The sequence below is a fragment of the Podarcis raffonei genome, chromosome 5, assembly GCF_027172205.1.
Source record: "Podarcis raffonei isolate rPodRaf1 chromosome 5, rPodRaf1.pri, whole genome shotgun sequence".
Lineage (NCBI taxonomy): Eukaryota > Metazoa > Chordata > Lepidosauria > Squamata > Lacertidae > Podarcis > Podarcis raffonei.
Window position 1 is genome coordinate 38,316,627 of NC_070606.1, and position 12,456 is coordinate 38,329,082.

The 12,456-nt window shown below is 38.2% G+C and overlaps 1 protein-coding gene across 5 annotated transcripts in view; it reads left to right on the top strand.

Moving 5' to 3' along the window:
* The window catches only part of TNKS2 (tankyrase 2), a 28,727-nt gene extending 18,083 nt beyond the window's left edge, over positions 1–10,644 (top strand). For 4 of the 5 annotated variants that reach the window (XM_053388694.1, XM_053388696.1, XM_053388693.1 and 1 more), the window contains 10 exons: positions 730–918; positions 1,794–2,043; positions 3,059–3,141; positions 3,339–3,459; positions 3,973–4,070; positions 4,409–4,483; positions 5,316–5,421; positions 6,845–7,031; positions 8,271–8,427; positions 8,791–10,644. In XM_053388694.1, coding sequence (XP_053244669.1) covers positions 730–918; positions 1,794–2,043; positions 3,059–3,141; positions 3,339–3,459; positions 3,973–4,070; positions 4,409–4,483; positions 5,316–5,421; positions 6,845–7,031; positions 8,271–8,427; positions 8,791–8,853 — 1,329 coding nt within the window. In that variant the 3' untranslated portion in view covers positions 8,854–10,644. The remainder of the gene's footprint in view (positions 1–729; positions 919–1,793; positions 2,044–3,058; positions 3,142–3,338; positions 3,460–3,972; positions 4,071–4,408; positions 4,484–5,315; positions 5,422–6,844; positions 7,032–8,270; positions 8,428–8,790) is intronic. The other variant, XM_053388697.1, reaches the window with a different exon arrangement.
* The last annotated feature ends 1,812 nt before the right edge of the window (positions 10,645–12,456 follow it).

A 12,456-nucleotide genomic window follows, 5' to 3' on the forward strand; every position in this document is an offset into this window, starting at 1 on the left:
GTGGCTCTGTGAACCAAGTTATACACTTTGCTAATGCCCTGGATAAAGAAAGTGTATGAATACATTTGATTTCTTGCAGAACACGTGTTCTTTGTACGAACATTGAGTGTATACACTGTCATGGGCTTCCTAGATATGGAGATTACCCAGCATGATGTTCCCTAGGAAAGGCACTATCCAGACGTTGCCCATTCTAGTGACCATTATAACAGGTAATCTCCATAGCTATGTTCTACTCACAGTATTGTAAAACAGACATGCTGTTAAGCATGCTGCTTGTTTACACACATGGGTAAAAGGTTACATGTAGATGGGGCTAGGGTTTAAGAGCATGGAGTATGAACTACAAGCTGTCTGCTCAAATCTCAACTTGGTATTGAGGTCATATGATGGCCTTGGGCAAGACGCTGTCTCTCCAGCAGGCTGTTCCCCAATGCCCCAGAGTCTCCCTGTATAGAGATGGAGACAAACAGTTGAATAAGAAAGGCATTTCTAGCAATATCATATCTCATATTAGAGTTTCCAAGACAGCGTGGCTATTTGAACAAACCACAAAACAGGGTGGGGTGAGCTGACCTGCGTGCAATAGCGGAGTACCGAGACTTGAACTGCCCTCTTTGTTTTGATGGAATGTATTTTGCAACGTTCACTTTTTAGGAAATCCAAAGGAAAATTGCAGCAAACTTCCCCCCCAAGGGTTGCACTACATAAATGTATTTTATTTTCCAGCATGTAGATGTAGCAGCTTTACTTATAAAGTATAATGCGTGTGTAAATGCTACGGACAAATGGGCTTTCACACCTTTGCATGAAGCAGCCCAGAAAGGAAGGACACAGCTTTGTGCCTTATTGTTGGCACATGGAGCTGATCCTACTCTGAAAAACCAGGAAGGACAAACGCCTTTAGACCTAGTCACCGTAAGTGATGGGATTTTTTGAGAAGTTTGCATTAAGCTTCAGTTCCTGGTTCCTGACCCAGACATGAAATTTGAGAGATTAAAAACGTGGTGTTATTATGGTGGGCTGGAAGCTAAAAAGCAGTTCCCTAAAGTTGGGACTGAAGATGGACTCAAGGAATTTAGTTTAGGTGTGGCTTTTTGAAGTACATTTTTCAGAGAGGAGATAAACTATGTTATTGAATTTGTGCTCATTTACAAACATATTGCTTGATGTTATTACCTAGTATTTTCTGGGCTACTTTATGTCTTCAAGTTAAACTATTGATAGCGACCTGTCATTCACAGTTTGTGAGTAAAAATGTCTAGGTCCAAAACTCGCAACACAGAATTTCTTACTTAGTATAATGTTAAAGATAGCATCATTGTTCACTCTGTGGCACCCTAGGAGCTTGCAGTTTATATTTAGCCTAGGATCATAAGCATACTTTCCTGGAAGTAATCCTCTTGAACTTAAGGGGACTTCTGAGGTATGTAGGTATGTATAGGGCTGCATTGCCAATCTTTCTACAATAGTGTTTGCCACATTAAAAAAATGGTCTTTTTACCTTTTTAATGTGTGAGGTGGGGTACACTGCAAGTGAGTGATTTTTGTATAGGATTTGTCTCTAGGGTCATGCCTTTCATTGCATTGTAATTATACACAAGCAGACTCTGGATAAGAGTGATAATATATCTGGTGATACTGGTAAATAGCAGAATGTAAGAAAACTTGGCTTCTTAGGATAGCTCAAGTAAAAGGCCACTCACTGTAAAGGTTACCTTGTATTCATATATGCTTGAATAAATTTCTGAATGTCTTTATGATATTCTAATTTTTTAAATTATTATTTTCAGGCAGATGATGTTAGTGCATTATTGACAGCTGCCATGCCACCTTCCGCCTTGCCATCTTGTTACAAGCCTCAGGTTATAAATGTATCTCAAAACACAGCATCTTCAGCAGATTCACTTTCTTCTGTTCCATCCAGCCCTTCTAATCTGTCTGCTGCCAGTAGCCTTGACAACTTGTCTGGTAGCTTTTCTGAACTTTCAGTTGTTAGTACAAGTAGTGCTGATGGGGCCGCTGGTTTGGAGAAGAAGGAAGGTGAGTCCTTCCTTTACTGATGAATTGGCTTACTCAGATGGGTAGATGATTTATGAAGAATTAGGACAGTCCACACATGCATCAAAGACTGCAACATATACCAATGGTGCTACAAGTGGTATTCCTATCCACACCAGTTTCATTATTGCAGACAGATAGAATCTGATGTAACTTTAGGCACAGTAGTGCTCTGCAGGTCATTCAGTGAAAGGCATGTATGTGTGATTTGGATTTTAGATAAATAGATATATCTAAAAATGATCTTTTCTATTTCTAAGATAGTCACATGCCAATACATTTTTTTTCAGGGCAACTTGATTAGCCGTATGGTAGAAAGATTACTTGAATGTGAGGCTTATGTGTGTTAAATTTACGAATGGTTTCTCACACAACGCCCTCATCCTCCCAGTGCCATTCCTGTAGTTATTTCTGAAATAATTTTTTGTACTTCCACTTCGTTGGATTTATGTACAGGTTTGAGAAGATTTCCCTAAGAATAAATCGAGCTAAATATGTTTTATTTTGATTATATAGAATATAAGGTCAGCAAGTACTTTGATTTTATGCTTAAAACATGCATTGTCTTCATTCACGGGTCAACCATAGTTAATAGTTTACTGGGATTGGGTCATTTTGCCCATTTTGCTACAGTCCCCAGCTTAATTCTGTTAAACAAAAATTCTAGTTTGGATGCGTTTCACTATACACAAACTATGATTTGTACCCAAAGTTTGTTCTTGACTTGCTGATCATAATTTTAATATTAACACTAAGCCACAGATTGTGGGTTTGTTTCTCTTGTGGGAAGGAGCACAGCAGGCAAAATCAGCATGCTTACTGCAGACTAGTGCCTATGGTTTACCATGAACTTGTAAAGTGTGCCACAGCATGTCCCAAGTGTTATTGGACCTGTATCCAGAAGATTGTTTCTAATTTATACTCTCGTGAACCTGCAGAAAAGGTAAAATACACTTAGCCCTTTAATATGCAACTAATGTCCGCTTTTCTTATACAGTTTCAGGTGTTGATTTTAGCATAAATCAATTTGTGAGAAATCTTGGACTTGAACATCTAATTGATGTATTTGAGAGAGAGCAGGTGCGTAGCTTTATTGTTAGGGAAACAAGTTGCATGATGCAAATGTAAAATGAGAAATTTTAAATTGCGTGTGTGTGTGTGTGCGCGCGCGCATAATAGCTTCAGTTCTTAGCAACTTGATGTTTTCCATGCTGAAGATCTGAGCTGTAATCGATGAGTTTAATGTGAAACTGCATTTATGTTACTTTTCTTTGTAGATAACATTAGATGTACTGGTTGAAATGGGGCACAAAGAATTAAAGGAAATTGGTATTAACGCTTATGGGCACAGACACAAAATAATAAAGGGAGTTGAAAGACTAATCTCAGGACAACAAGGTATGTTGCAGATGAAATTTTCGGGGTTGTGTTGCAAGTTGTGGAGGAAAAGAGGAAGGGAACATATTGATGTGGGGGTGTGGGCTTAATACCGCTCAATGTCACCCTAAGTTTTTTTGGGGGGTTTTAGAGCATGTTTGTGATATGCAAGCTCATTTTTCTATAGTATTGGAACCAGGAAACCTTGCAAGCAGAAATTATTATGTATTACATGAATTCTGTGGCTTGAATCCAATAGTTCCATTAGCGCAAGGACTTCTTGCTCGTACAACAGAATTTGCACAGGCTCCCCAAAAACCTGTTCCAGACTGTTGGGGGAAAAAACCCAGGACAGATTCAGGCGCAAATTGAGGGAAGAGAGAGGGGGAAGTTTAATTGTGCAACCAGAAGTCCTTGCACTAAGAACAGCTTTGTTAGATACAACTCTTAAGTTCTAAAATTATAACCTTATCTATTATATATTTTTAATTGAGCTGTATGTGTCTAAATATTACCTGTTGCATTTTCTCATAGGTCTTAACCCCTACCTAGCTTTGAATACTTCAGGTAGCGGAACAATCCTCATAGACCTATCCCCTGATGATAAAGAGTTTCAGTCAGTGGAAGAAGAGGTATATCTTTCGATTTATATTCCATATAAAAAATCTCACTGTTGTGTAATCAGATGTAATAAACTTCATTCATTTTTTCAGCCTTGGCTGATTCAGTGTTAAACACATGGTGCTCATCCTCATGTTATGTCTTTTAATTTTGTTATTAATCATTGTCCCCAACTGAGGAGACAGTATTACTTGAGATAAGATAGGCCAAGCAATTCTTGTGACTTTTCCAAATACCCTGAACTAACATAGTGCTGACATGTATTTGCTGTGGATGGGCAATTTTTTATTCAGCACAATGGAATCTAATAAAAGTTATTGTTAGAAAGTCTTTGTTTGTTCCACTTCAGATGCAGAGCACTGTTCGAGAGCACAGAGATGGTGGACATGCTGGCGGGGTTTTCAACAGATACAACATCCTAAAGGTAACTAATTGGTGTGTCTGTCACCAAGAAGTCATTGTTTGTGCTATCAGTTCTTGCCCTTGCCCTTGAATTAATTGTGCAGTCTGGAAAGTAGAAATATATACTGTGCCAAGGAAACAAAAACTGGATTTGTAATGAATTAGAAACAAATGTGCAACTTTCAGTTTATTGACAATGCTGTCAGTAGGCTGTTAAAGAAATAGAAACACTTCAGTAGGAAGAAAACTAAGATGAGTTGTGGCATTAATAAATGTTGTTATGGCCTAAGATGTCATGGTCTAGAGGCCATGGGTGATTTCCAGTGAAATACTTACATTAGCCCAAGGACTTCTGGGTGTGAATGAAACTTCTCTTCCCTCTCCACATACATCCCTAAATCTGTTCTTGGGGATTCCCCCCACCCCACCCTCCTTACACTTATGGAACTGCTTTTCTGGATACAGTTCTGTTTCATCAAATGCATAAAGTGTAATCCTGAAATGCATGCTTGCATACACACACATACACATATGCAGACACACATGGGGGTTGTAAGGAAGTGTGGTTAGAGAAAAATACAAAAAGTACAGATAGTGGCAGTTCGGTTAGAATATGAACAAGAGAAGAACAATGATATTGTACAACAATGTGATAGATGATAAAGCAAGCATCTTGACGTTATTAACTAGCATTTATAGTGAGAAAAGAACTAATTCTCTGTATTCAGGGCAAAATCAAGAAAGTTGAATTTCTTAGTTGTAATTCCTTTTCCTAAGCAGATTTGTGGAAATTGCTTATACTTCAGACAACTGAAGAAAACTAATTGTGAAGTCTGGATTTTCTGCCCTTTTAGATACAAAAAGTATGTAACAAAAAGCTCTGGGAAAGATACACTCACAGGAGGAAAGAAGTTTCTGAAGAGAATCATAATCATGCTAATGAAAGGATGTTGTTCCATGGTATTTCAAATTATTTTTTTCTCATGTCCAGTCATTACTATTGATAATGTTCTGCTTTTTTTAATTCTGAAATTTGAAATGATCTGCAGTTCAACTCCAAATAATGTTTAGCATTAAAGTCTTTTAAAACTCATAAATATTATTGACCAGTAGCTACCATGTAATTTCATATTGTTAATATTTTACTGGTATTTGTACAATACTGTTAGCATTAAGTGCCTGAAAAAGAGAAGAACCGATAAACCTCTTAAAATGGCATTGTGTGCTTAAATCTCTTCTCAAATCTGGGATTATATTATACAGAACAATTTGTATTGATTTTTTTCATTGAGATTTCCATTACAATTGAACATTAAAAGCCTAAAAAGCTGAGTGAACATAAAAATATTGGTTTTTAATGCTCAGCTGTTTTCGCCTTTTCGTTCTGCTCTTTTTAGTTGTCTTTGTTTGCCAGTATTTAATAATTGTGTGTTTATTATATATACCCACACACCCCAAATATTCTCCCTCAGTATGATGACACAGAAAGCAATAAGGAGAATCAGGTGGGGTATATAGTTTTCCAGCAAGTGTAATTGTGAAAGCAAAGAGACTGGGCAAAAACACTTTATCCCCAAAAGATGGTTGTCACAAAGAGCATGCCAGTCATCAACTATGCCAGGCACCTGTCTATCCTGTTAATTTACAGTTGCAGCCTGATATACATCAGTGCATCCTAGATCTACTTTGTGAGTCTCAAGGGTCATTTCTCCTGACTGCAGCATCTCTACTTGAAACAGGATTTTTGGTTGCCAGTCATGCCTCCTTTAGTGTCAAAACATCCCCAGATAGCACAGTGGTGATGTGTTTGCAGGCCTAAAGCAAACCTCTCCTGTGATATTATGGCAACACTATTAATGGGATTTATGGACCAGGCTTGGTGCCAAAATTTGTGCAAGCAACAGCAAGGCACTCCTGATTTTGTATCCCCACCCCCCCTTTTTTTGCTTCCCCCTCCCCCTAATGTATTCAGTTGGACAGTGCTTCTGATTTTGTCGTAATAAAAATGTCACTGCAGTATTTCCCTGGATAGTGATGAGTATTATTTACAAGATGGTAGAATATTCAGTGCTAAGAACATATATACAGCGGTACCTCTGGTTGCGAATGGGATCCGTTCTGGAGGCCTGTTCGTAACATGAAAAGAACGCAAACTGCAGCGGCGCATCTGCACGTGTGCGGGTTGATATTCACTGCTTCTGTGCATGCGCTGATGTCATTTTGTGCTTCTGCGCATGCGCGAGTGGCGGAACCCGGAACTAACCCTTTCCAGTGCTTCCGGGTTGCCGCGGGACGTAACCTGAAAGAACGTAACATGAAGCAAACATAACATGAGGTATGACTGTAATAAAGATTAACACTTTTTATTATAATGTACTCACAGGCTCCCCTTTTGTGAATGCAATTATTCATAAAGGTTTTGACGAGAGGCATGCATACATAGGCGGAATGTTTGGAGCAGGAATTTATTTTGCTGAAAATTCCTCCAAAAGCAACCAGTATGTGTATGGTATTGGTGGTGGCACTGGTTGCCCAATTCACAAAGACAGATCTTGTTACGTCTGCCATAGGTAAGTTGTAGTAAAAGTTGTTTGACCTGGTTTTTAATCTTTGTGATCACGTTGTTGTAGCCCACTCTGGAACCTTGCGCTGAAGGGCGGGCAATAAAATAAACAACCTAACAGAACTAAAATGAATTGTACTAAAAATTGTAGGAAGACTCATCATTGCTTATTTAGTGAATGTATATGTTACTTTTCTGACACATCTCTTATGAGAGAGGATACAGAGTTACAGTGGGTCTGAGAAGGGAGGGTTAGTCCTGTTGCTTGAGTTGCTTCTGCCTGTGCAGACTCTGGATCCAATCCATCATTTACATCTATAAAATCAAGGTAGAATGTTTCTGTCTTGTTTGTCCCTAGTGTCTCTATCAGCACAGCTATCAACCCAAAAAATGGGTGCATATTATGTTACTTGCAACCAAGTAAAGTTTGCCAGATGAGGAAAAAGTAGTATTGACTATTAAAACCTTGTATGTCTGCTTCTGCATAAGAACATTAATTTCTCTACATTGGATAGGTGATCTTTTAATTATCCAATTTTGGTCAGAATCTGTAAAAGTTAAAATTAGTTTAAGTTCACTGGAAAAAAATAGACTTAAAATATGCCTGGTTCAGTGTTGGATTGTCATGGAGAAAGTGGCCTGCTACCTATGTGGGGTAAGGGTAAAGATACCGACTTTTCTCACACCTGTCCAAATTGTAGCTGGAATATCATGTCTGAATTTTAGCCACCCATTTATGGTTTTATGGATTGTAGTGAGCCCTTAAATTGTGAGTTTTATATTAGCAAGCATTCCCTTTTTAAGTTTTATCTGTGTTGGAATCCTAGCCAGATCGTTAGCAGTTTGTTGCCTTTTCATTCATGAGACTCTTAATCTCAGGTTCGTGGGTTCAAGACACACGTTGGGCAAAAATATTCCTTCATCACAGGAGGTTGGACTAGGTGACCCTTATGGCCCCTTCCAACTCTACAATTCTATGAAAAGCTAAGGCAATATTCTTTAAGCTACATAGTGTTCTTTAATCATGTGCTTTAACACATTTTTGTTATGTGATCAGAATTTCTGAGAGAACAGTGTGGAGAACAAAAATAGGTGTCTTGGTGTTCTTGGATCAAACTCAATATTAAGAGGATATGGATAATACTCAAGTAAAAGTAATGCTTATTTGCATATTAAGAAATGGTATTGCTTGTTTATTTTTGCCTTTGCGCATTTATAAGTAAAGGGTTTGTTTTCTTTAATATAGGCAGTTGCTGTTTTGTCGTGTTACATTGGGCAAGTCTTTTCTACAGTTCAGTGCAATGAAAATGGCTCATTCTCCTCCAGGACACCATTCAGTTACTGGGCGGCCTAGTGTAAATGGACTAGCTTTAGCAGAATATGTCATCTACAGAGGAGAGCAGGTAGTGTATTTTTAGTTTCACTTTCTAAACACGGTTTTCCTTAAATTTGAAGGTTGGTATTCATAGGCATCTTGGATTTGTATATCTCGCCTTCCAGTTTGTTTAATAAGAGAAATAGCTTTTTGCAACAAAAACCTGCACATGTCTACTCCGTAGTGGGTTCCATTGATTTCAGTGGGATTAACTCCCAAGTAAGCACATAGATTGCAGCCTGAAGCCGTGAGAGTTCTTCACTTGCTCAGAAGTGCATGGTACTTTTAGCTATTTTGTCCTTACTATAAGCACTTATTTTTCATCACATGCATTATTCCCATAACATGTTTACAGATGACAGAGAATAATAAACATAATTTCATATTTCAGGCCTATCCAGAATATTTGATTACGTACCAGATTATGAAACCTGAAACTGCCACAGAAGCTTGAAACCCCAGATGTTTTGCAGAGATCAAAATGAAGAGTACACTGAATTGCTGAAAAAATGTATCCTACCCCCACAGCATTGTGGTAGAAAATGTGAATAAAATCTAACATTTTGACTTAGTAAAGCTTTAATAAATATATAGTAAGTTTTCTAAAATTTCAGAAACTTCCTTTTTTCAGCACTTTAACAGATCTCATTCCAGGTGATACTGGGTTTGTCTGTACTAAATTATAAAACATTAACTTGAACTTTGTTTTCTATATGCTGTTACAGTGAAATCTTAACAAATTGTATTGCTATATAGGAACTCATTTTACTAATACTGTGTTCTTTAAAACACTACATTTACACTGAGTAAAATTGTATTTGTAAAACCTGTAAATAAGAGCTTTTCTACTAGCCTGGTATTTATTTACATTGGTTTTGTAATATAAAGTGTTTCACAGCCACAACATACGCAAATATTCCCCCACCCAAATGTTGTATTACTCATCTGCATTTCACTATCCATGAGAATTGGGAACCCCATGTAATTTGCCAATCAAATAGAAACATACACATGATTTTAGCTAAGTAAGCAGAGTTTAGTGGAGGAAATGCCCCAGCAGTCATTAAGTCTTATGCATTCCTGAGAAACAGAACATTCCAATTCCTCAACAGATCCTCCACAGGGTGTCTATTGGAGGAGGTAAATAAACTTTATACACATGGTGCAGTTAAACCTTTGGGCACCCATTTCATACAAAGGCAATATATTTTGTAATGAGCCAATCTATATCTATACCTCTAGCAGTACAAAGCTAAGCGTAGAGATGCAATGAGATCAAATTTCTTTTTGCATGTAGGACTCCGTGAGTGAAGTCTGCTGTCTACAGTTTAGCTAACCAACTTCCTGTAAGACATGCTCTGCTCATTGTAGACGGTAGCTGGATTTCCCCATGAAAGTCACTGGAGGCAAAAAGGCAGAAAAGGAAGTACTCACATCTCCTCAAGGCACTGTCAACTTTTTTCACACCCTCTCCTAACATCTGTTTTCCTTATTTCAGTTCCATCTAGGATTACCCATTTGTTTCAGAGTCTCTTACGTAAATGTAAATAATCCCACGTTTCATTTGTCCACTTCTTTAATTAAGCATTTCAATGGGAGTTCTTCAACATTGTGACCCATAATGTAATTTAATTGTGGATCATTATCACATTAGGGTTTAAGAGAGATTGCCAAGACTGCTTGGGCTGTCTGATTCATATGGGGACTTGAGACTTGAGTCCTAAACAATTGCATTGCACATGAAGTCAGTGCATGGATAGTTATCAAATCATGTGGGAAATATAGTAAATATCACTTTTATGTGATTGCTCCTGCAAGCAATACAAAAATATAAAGGGGTCTTGATTTGTATGGTACTATATCACTGCATGTTTTCCACTCGCTAGCTTAATTAAATGCTGGATCGAGTGTTCATGCAAAATCTGCTAACTATCATTTAAGCACTGAGATAATTCATTTCATTGCTGAAAATACTTCATTCTTTGTGAATGATTATTTAATGTGATGTAAATTATTGTGGTATGGGTAGCATTTTAAATGGTACCACAAGATTGGTTAGAATGGTTTTTTGTTTTTAATTTTGCATGACATACCTTGCTTTTTCTGAAGTAATGGTTTTGCTTGTGTTGACTTGAGGTGAAATTCCAGCCTCCTGTGCAATTAGTGCTTTACTCATCTTGAAGTGTCTTACCTGTATTGTACGACATTCCATTCCGTTCAGCCCCAAATAAACTTCATTCACAAACTTTTTGGTATGGTTGCATCATTACAATTAAGCGTGGCAAAAAGGGCAGCGACCCACCAACAGCAGACATTTCCCCCCCCCTCCCTTAAACTTTGGAGTTAAGTTCACTCGCAAATTATAATTATTCACTGCTTGTTATCTTGCTTGAAGGCTGCATTGCTGTGGCCTGGCCTTACTCCCCATATTTCTGCAGAAGAAGAGGGGAAACCAAATTAATTCTGACAGGACTGTCAGGAGCAAGTGAAGTAGTTGTTTTGGAAGTCCTTGTTCTTCAAGTAGCAGGATTCCCTGTACAGAATGAGATTTAAAGTGACCTCCCCCTAAAGTTGGCTATACAAAGGAATAATCATGTTTCCCCAATCTTAGAGTTGCTCTTTGGACCACAAAGGCAGCTATGTAGGATAGGCACAGTCACACAAAAGGACATTTCTATTGAGAAGTTACTCACTTTTGCCAAACGACACTAAATCTTGTGATTATTGTAATTAACCCCCTTCATGCTTCCATATCCTTGATGGTGTGAGTGAGCTTGCTTTGCTCTCCGTGCTCACCTATGTAAAGTAGCCTCAGACACATACTCCTGAATGGGAAGTTTTACATTAGTTCAGCTATAACATCATCCCAGTGTTCTAATAAGTGGTTAGCATTGTTGCAGTGCTGCCACTTTTGCTTGACAATTCTCTCAAAAAGTGATTTGTAATAGTGCTTGCACAGTAGCTGCTTTTGTAGCATTCCTGGAAATACTTGGTTCTGGAGAATTTCACTTCCTCAGAAAGCTGACATGCACACAGGAGAAATGTAATTGTTACAGAAATTGTACGCCCAGCACTTCCTAATAGTACAGCTTTTTGTGTTTTATATTTTTGCACTAGGGGGCACTAGATCCCAACATTCAAATGTGCCGGGGATTGACTCCTGATAAGAGTTGTCTTAGGTCTTGTAGTCACTGGAGGAACTATAGAAAGCAGAATTATGTCCTTTTTATTTTTACAGTGTTACTTTAATAGATAAAATAGGAAGGAGTCAGCATTTCTCCTAATTGTCCAGTAAAAAGAAAGAAAACCTCCCACTTTACAGTGTTCTGCCCAAGCAGCAGAACTGAGATACATAACAAGATTTTTAAACGCTAAAGATTTTTTAAAATTAATAACATTAAAATTATTGTAGATTAAAAACCCATCTTTTATAAAATAACTTAGTGGGCTGCCCATATGGGACTCAACCCCACTAAATACAAGGAGACTAACTTCTGAATAGACCACTGTACAGTGGTACCTCAGGTTAAGTACTTAATTCGTTCAGGAGGTCCGTTCTTAACCTGAAACTGTTCTTAACCTGAAGCACCACTTTAGCTAATGGGGCCTCCTGCTGCTGCCACACCGCCAGAGCACGATTTCTGTTCTCATCCTGAAGCAAAGTTCTTAACCCGAGCTACTATTTCTGGGTTAGCGGAGTCTGTAACCTGAAGCATATGTAACCCGAAGCATATGTAACCCGTGGTACCACTGTATTTATTATAAGTTAACTACACACTGGATTCTTAATGACTAACTGGAGCTCTGCTACTTACTGTGTAGTTGTATTTGTAGAGAGTACCTTATCTCAGACAAAAGAGGAAAGATGCATCTTGTTTGGAAGAACAGAAGGGGCAAGGGATCTAGAAAAGCCATGTTTACCATAAACGGTCAGTTAGGCTTTGGGTACTCATGTTTTCCAAGTAACGTGGGAGCTGCAGCAAGGCTGATCTTCCCCGTGTCAACAGGGTGAGACCTTGATGTGACTTTCCTGCTCCCAGTCACAGTTTCACCTGAT